Source organism: Micropterus dolomieu, linkage group LG01, assembly GCF_021292245.1.
Source record: "Micropterus dolomieu isolate WLL.071019.BEF.003 ecotype Adirondacks linkage group LG01, ASM2129224v1, whole genome shotgun sequence".
Lineage (NCBI taxonomy): Eukaryota > Metazoa > Chordata > Actinopteri > Centrarchiformes > Centrarchidae > Micropterus > Micropterus dolomieu.
The window spans coordinates 54,371,625-54,378,659 of NC_060150.1; the positions used below are offsets into that span (position 1 = coordinate 54,371,625).

Sequence of the window (7,035 nt, forward strand, 5' to 3'; positions counted from 1 at the left end):
GCTAAGATAAAAATCTAGTCAAGTATAAATTGAATTTAAGGAACATTTCTGCCTATAGAGTGGTTTTAGACATTTATTCTTGTAAAATAAAGTGCAGGGAAATATTTAGGTTCCAACAGCTCAATGCCATCAAATAATTAGTAGGCTACCTTTTAGAATAAAACATTAAGCTCCATATTGTTGATTTAGACCCAACAGAAGTATTCATTTTTATTAATATTAAGTTCCCCTTTAAAAATTACAAAACTAATAATAAATGTAGGTAAACGGCTAGTAAAGTAACACAGTGCGTGTGAAGTGTGTGATACAAAGAGACATAAGAAAGTGTATGTGCGATGGTTTACTATACAATATATGAGGTTTAAAATATTGGTTAGAAAGTGCAACAGTGTGCATAACAAGAAGATGAGAATGAAGTGAGTTAATCTCACCAACTGTAACCGGATGCCTGTGGCTAAAAGCTCCCGGCCGTTTCCTTCACCCACACCATGCCAGTGTGTGAAGCCAGCCCCTGGCCAGTGAAACCATGGCAGGCTCTCTAAACACCACATAAACTGCTCACTGCTGCTTTAGTCCCCTGCCAGGCCTGGAAAGCTGCCCGCAGGCCGACACATCGCTTCCATAAAACAGCAAACATGGAGAAAGATGGTTGCATGTCTTCCGTCACATTTAAAAAATGTTAAAGTGAACTGCTGCCAGGTTTATACAAGACCTTCTTCAGGTGTGTGTGTATATGTGTGTGTATGCGTTTGTTCCATAGAACCTTTCAAGCATTTTGACTGACATGGTTTTGTTTGTCTTTCTTTTTCATGACAGCCAAGGAGCAGTACCACATCCCAGGTGATTATGTTGTGTGCGTGTGTTCTAGTATTTACTGTCTGTCAAGCCTACACTGTGTATGCCTAATCACTTAATTTAACCCAAACAGCTTGACAGCATTTAATAACAATAACACGCACTGGGGCAGTTCCAGAACAAGACATGACTGCTTTTAAATCTGCAGTCTGACTGTTTTCTCTCAATGTTTGTGTTTAGAACTCATGCCGTTAGTTATCTGATGGATTGTCAGGGACATTAAATGGACCTTTCGTCTGTCCTCCCTGTGTGTGTTTGGTGTGTCTAGGTACTCAAGACAGGCGTCTGAGCTATGAGTGTAACAGTAAGCCAGTGTGTCCTGCTAAGTGTCGCTGTGAGGCCAACGTGGTCGACTGCTCCAACCTCCGCCTCACCAAGTTCCCTGAACACCTGCCCTCCTCCACTGAAGAGCTGTGAGATATAAATGCATACACCTGCACAGAACACATGTACAGTCTATTTAGAGCCCAAACGACACTCGATGTTTGATGCTGATACCTGTATCAGTGCTTAAAAGTGCGATAGTCTGCCCGCATTTATGTGACTGAAATATATACAGTAGGGCTGTATCATAAATTCTGAACATTAAAAAACATTTTTTCACAAATTTGGTTATTTAAGAGTTGTGATATCAGAGGCAGGATATTAACACAAATATAAACCAAAAATATTTAAAGCTTTTTAAAGTTAAAATATACTTAGTGCATGTAAATCCTATATTAATGCAATTTACTGCACTACAATTTCTTACATTGATTGATTGATACATTAATTGACATTGACACTGATTAGGGCTGTCTCTAATGATTACTTTCATTATAAATCAATCAGTTGATTATTATAATTTTCTATAAGGTCATACAATACTGAAAAATAACCATCAAGTTCCTAGAGCCCAAGGAAAACAAAATAATGCAGCAAATCCTCACTTTTTAACGAAATGAATTATACTCTTTTAATATTTGTGAGAACGTGATAAAACTATCTTTCTATGAATTGATTAAGTGTTTAAGCACAAGTACCAATATATCTGTGAGTGGCTAATGCCAATATCAGCTGACGATTTTGGCCTCGCTGATCAGCCTGGCTCCAGAATACACAGTTACAGTGGGTCATTTTCTATTCGGGGGATGCTTTTGTTCAAAATGCATGCATTATAGCACGCGGGGTCCCTGTGGGGTCAGCAATGTTAACGCCGTCCTCTGCAAGACACACTCATGATTCATGATACACTCCAGTGCATGTACACACACACACACACAACACATAGTACACAGGCACTTTATGGATATCCATGTTGACATGTGTCTATGGACTCGTACTGCATGGATGCACACACATTCCAGACCGACTCTTCTGCTAATGATGTTTTTGCTCCATCCTCCTCATGTCTGCTCTCTGTGACCGTCCCAGGCGTCTCAACAACAACGACCTTTCCGTGCTGGAGGCCACCGGAGCCTTCAAAGGCCTGTCGCAGCTCAAGAAAATGTAGGTCACTCAGAAAACTTCAACAATCTCATAGTCAAGCCTTTGCCATGACCTAAAGAGAGAAAAGAGGTTGAGTACAGTACTTATAAACTTGTATGAAAAGAAGATTTATAAAGTCTTGCTTGGAAAAATACATGGATAGGGTACACACACAAACAAGAATACTAATTCATAACTTAACCACTGAAAGCATATCTCCAAAAACGATGAGCACTGACAATTGACCAGGTTGACTTCCACCACACAAGCAGACAGTTTGCTCCAGCAGCTGGACTGAGTACATTGCCCTGAATCTCTCAGAATAGATCTTGTGATAAACAAAACAGTGTTTGAAAACCATAACTTGTAGAAAGCATTTCCTATTATTTATTATTATTTTTGTCTTCCTTCCTTTCAGTAACTTGAGCAACAACAAGATCTCCGAGATTGAGGATGGGGCGTTTGAAGGTGCATCCTCTGTGGTGGAGCTTCACCTGACAGCCAATCACCTGGAGTCTGTGAAAGGGAGCATGTTTAGAGGCATGGAGGGACTACGCATGCTGTGAGTTCACTTCATACTTATAATCATCATCGCAGAGAGTAAGGTATGTAGCTCAGTTAGACCCCAGAAGACTTAAGAAAGATGTAAACACAGAGGCGGAGACAGGGTAAAAGTGAGAGACACTAAAACATTTACAGTTAATTAACGAGATGTAGGACTCCTGGGTGAAAGACAAGTTTATTGTCATTTATCCATTTGATTTCACAGTGCATACAAAGGCTTAACATGGACAACAAAACAACTGACTGGATGTAATATAAGAAATATTAAATGGTAAAAGAAAATAAACCAGAATAAAGTACCTGTAAAAGTGGACCTACCAGCAATTCACTTATTCACATTACTTAAAAATTTCACAATGACCAAATTTATCAGTTCTAAGTTTATATTGATCCCCTCATCTTAAAGCAATAAAATCATTCCTATAGTAGTGTCTTTTAAAATGTGTGTGTAGCTTGTTGGAAATGTGTGTGTGTGTGTGTGTGTATATGTAGGATGCTGAGGAACAACAAGATCAGCTGTATCCATAACGGCAGCTTCACGGGTCTGGCCAACGTCCGGCTGCTCTCCCTCTATGACAACCAGCTGAGCACCATCCTGCCCGGAGCCTTTGACACGCTGCCAAACCTGTCCACGCTGTCAGTGACACACATGTACACTCGCATGGGTCTCTGTTGTATCTTTGTTGTCCTCTTTGTCATCTTCTCTACATTTCCTCTGTCCATCAGGAATCTTCTGGCCAATCCTTTTAACTGTGACTGCCGTCTGTCCTGGTTCGGGGCGTGGCTTCGGAGCCGGCGAATCGTGACGGGGAATCCTCGCTGCCAGGCCCCTGCCTTCCTCCGAGAGATCCCACTGCAGGACGTAGCTGTACCTGACTTCCGCTGTGAGGATGGTACGATACTCTGATAAATACACAAATATACCATGATGGCAACAGTTCAAAAGCCTCCCTCAAAGCATCACCATAACCTCAACCTATAGATGAGCATGTAGACAAAGGTGAAAAAGAAAATGCAAAATTTTAGAGGGGAGTTTGAGAACCACATCATGTACAATATTACCTCTTGATGTCAACGTTTTTTTATTATATTAAAGAAAACTGAGCTTCCGCCTTCCTGTCTGTCTGCGCAGGCTCTGTTCTGGAGGACAGCAGCTGTGCCCTGGGGCCGCAGTGTCCCAGCCAGTGCACCTGTATGGACACAGTGGTCCGCTGCAGCAACAAACACCTGCAGGCTCTCCCCAGAGGACTGCCCCGCAACGTGACCGAACTGTGAGTCTGGAAACACAATCACAGCAGCCTTCGATTTAAATTGCGTTTCACATCATCTTCGATCCTATTAATGACAAACATGACAATGTCAGGACATCCCAGAAATGAGTCCAAAAAACCAACCACAGCATATTTGTTATATATCATCATCAAGAAAGAATAGAAGAATGTCACAAATGTTAAAAGATAATAGGCTGTTGCAGGGTAAGCCCTGAAATGTCTTGATGCTGACACAACATCACAAAATTAGCCATACATACTTTATATGTATACAGCCAATGCTGCAAAATTATTTATTATTATCAGCGATGTTTATCTTCCCTAATTTACAGACTGTAACTATGGGTTTCTGAGAAAGTTGGTACACAGTGTAAGACTGAGGGATAAATTTTAATTAAATGTGTTTTTCTGCAGGAACCACAAATTAATGTTTTCTTGTCATAAGGAGTCGCTTTTAATTTAATCATTTCAAGAAGAAAATCTGGAACCTCCTTGACTTGATTATGTGTGAATCAGTGATGTATTATCTCACAAGAGATAAATGTCTCTCTCTTGTCCTCTCAGGTATCTGGATGGTAACCAGTTCACCAGTGTTCCTAAGGAGTTAGCCACTTTCAAATATCTGCAGCTTGTGTAAGAGGCACTCGACTAAACGCTCTATTCACGCTAATGTACCTCATCACACTCTAACACTAGCCCTCAGCCACATCTGCAGTCGCTGACACTCTTATTCTGATTACACTTTATATATGAACTCATCTGCATTTAGTATAGGAGTTATTTTATGAATATACAGTGCAGAAACAGTTTTATTGTTTTGTCTCTTGTCTTCCACATTGGACTTGAAGCAAAGACTTTGAGGTCTAAGTACTGACTTCAAGCTTTAACAGTGAGCAGTGTAGGACTAATTTTTATAGTCTCCTAGTTTTGTGACGATGCAGCAGGGCATCAGGGCCTAAACATATAGACAGGTATCCAAGGAAAGTTTTAGGACTAACAAGTGGAAAGATCTTGGCAGTCGTATGACCTCGATCCAGCTGATATTTTTCTCGGCTTTAGACCAGGCTGAAAGCAAAAAAAAACAAAAAAACAGCACAAAGTCAAGCTGGCTGCAGAACAGGCCTGACAGACACTCACCATGAGATACCGTGAGTCTGCTGAAAGTCAGAGACTTCAGTCCATGCAACTAAATATTATATATAATGTCATTACATTTTGGTGCATTACAACTGGGAGACTTAACATAAAAGCAGTTCCTACAAAGACCATCTGATATGGATGTGAACACTCTCAATTTAAAGCTGAGAATCACCACTTTAACCTCAGAGTTACAGTTAAGTTCAGATCTCTTTACATTAACTAGTCTCACTTTTTTGATAAGCTGTTAATCCTAAATTTATACTGGATGTAAAAGAGGTGCATGTGCAGACAAACCCCATGCAGACTGTATTTACAGATAAGATACAGATCAAATCCAGCAGGGGGAGCTGTGGACTGTGTACTCAATTCTTTGGGGAGAAGTCTGGCTCATTCTAAAAGTATTATGTTTTTGAAATAGTATATTATAGTATCACAAACACAAACTTCTTCAGGTGAATCAGTTCAGATCAATGATTAGCAGCATTTTTAGATGTTCTGTTGGGAAAATGTGTGTCTCCGTGTGAGAATGTGTGTGTATGTTATGGAGAGAAAGAGGAGAGCGATTGCAATATGTGTTATTATTACTGTGTGTATGTGTACTGTATGCATTTGTGTATCTAATGGGACTGCTGCCGCTGTGTATGTGTGTATTGATTGGAATTGACCTTTGTCCCTGCAGAGATTTGAGCAACAATAAAATCAGCTCCCTGTCTGATGACTCCTTCTCCAACATGAGCCAGCTCACCACTCTGTGAGTCCTCACACAGACACAGACTCATACACCTACTAACATCCCTTTCACATGTTAAATGAGAATTCCACCCCAAACGAATGTTCCCATCTCTGACAGAAAAGCTATATTTACCGCTTGAGATAAGATATGGCCAGTGTCCATTAATTGAAACAATTCAGTCGTTAATAATATAAGAAAAGACACAAGTCTGTACAGCTTAAGAGAAGAGGTGGAAATTTCAGACAGTTGGGCAGATATGAGGCAATGAAACAAAGCCCCTCATGTGTCACATCTTTCATTTCTGAAAGTCTGCAGTTCTTCTCCAATATTTTACACTTTTGCTGTTTGAACAGAAGGAAGTATCTCTTCATATTGGTTGGTGGAAGTAGCTTATATGTGTCTGTTGTTGTTATTAACATCTCCATACCCTGCTTTTAACAGAGTACAGAGCCTTTAATAACACAAGCACATCTGAAAATTTGTTTTGTCTTGTAAATTTGTGACCTTAATCTCAGAAATTCTAGTATAAATATCACCCTATGTTATCTCCACCTTGAGCTATGGCCCTCTTTTATACTTGTGTGGCATCAAAGGGAGTGATGAATCTCCCTCCTGGGGACACAATGCTGTGCCAGTTGGCTTGCATACCAGGGATGAGGTCTGCAGTTGGACACTTCTCGTGTTGTTGGGGAAAAATCTTTGGGGTCCAAGTTTAACACTTTCATTGAAATCTGCCCAATAACTGTTGTAGTAGCTACTGACATCCTTACACCCTACTAGCTAGCAGAGCGTAAGCAGTGATGAATGTATGGAGTAGGCCAGTGTAGTGTGTTAATACTGACTGTATCTTAGAGTTGAAGTTGTCATTGTGTTCTTTCTCCTCCTGCAGGATCCTCAGTTACAACTCTCTACGCTGTATCCCTCCTCTTGCGCTGAGTGGCCTGCGCTCTCTGAGACTACTGTGAGCTTTCTCACACACACACACACACACACACACACACACAC

The 7,035-nt window shown here is 40.6% G+C and overlaps 1 protein-coding gene across 6 annotated transcripts in view; it reads left to right on the forward strand.

Annotated features, from left to right (window-relative positions):
• The window catches only part of slit1b (slit homolog 1b (Drosophila)), an 81,294-nt gene that overhangs the window by 55,758 nt on the left and 18,501 nt on the right, over positions 1-7,035 (forward strand). For all 6 annotated transcript variants that reach the window (XM_046048038.1, XM_046048030.1, XM_046048000.1 and 3 more), the window contains 9 exons: positions 1,124-1,268; positions 2,269-2,343; positions 2,741-2,884; positions 3,379-3,522; positions 3,613-3,779; positions 4,019-4,157; positions 4,722-4,790; positions 5,977-6,048; positions 6,920-6,991. In XM_046048038.1, the coding sequence (XP_045903994.1) occupies positions 1,124-1,268; positions 2,269-2,343; positions 2,741-2,884; positions 3,379-3,522; positions 3,613-3,779; positions 4,019-4,157; positions 4,722-4,790; positions 5,977-6,048; positions 6,920-6,991 (1,027 nt within the window). The remainder of the gene's footprint in view (positions 1-1,123; positions 1,269-2,268; positions 2,344-2,740; positions 2,885-3,378; positions 3,523-3,612; positions 3,780-4,018; positions 4,158-4,721; positions 4,791-5,976; positions 6,049-6,919; positions 6,992-7,035) is intronic.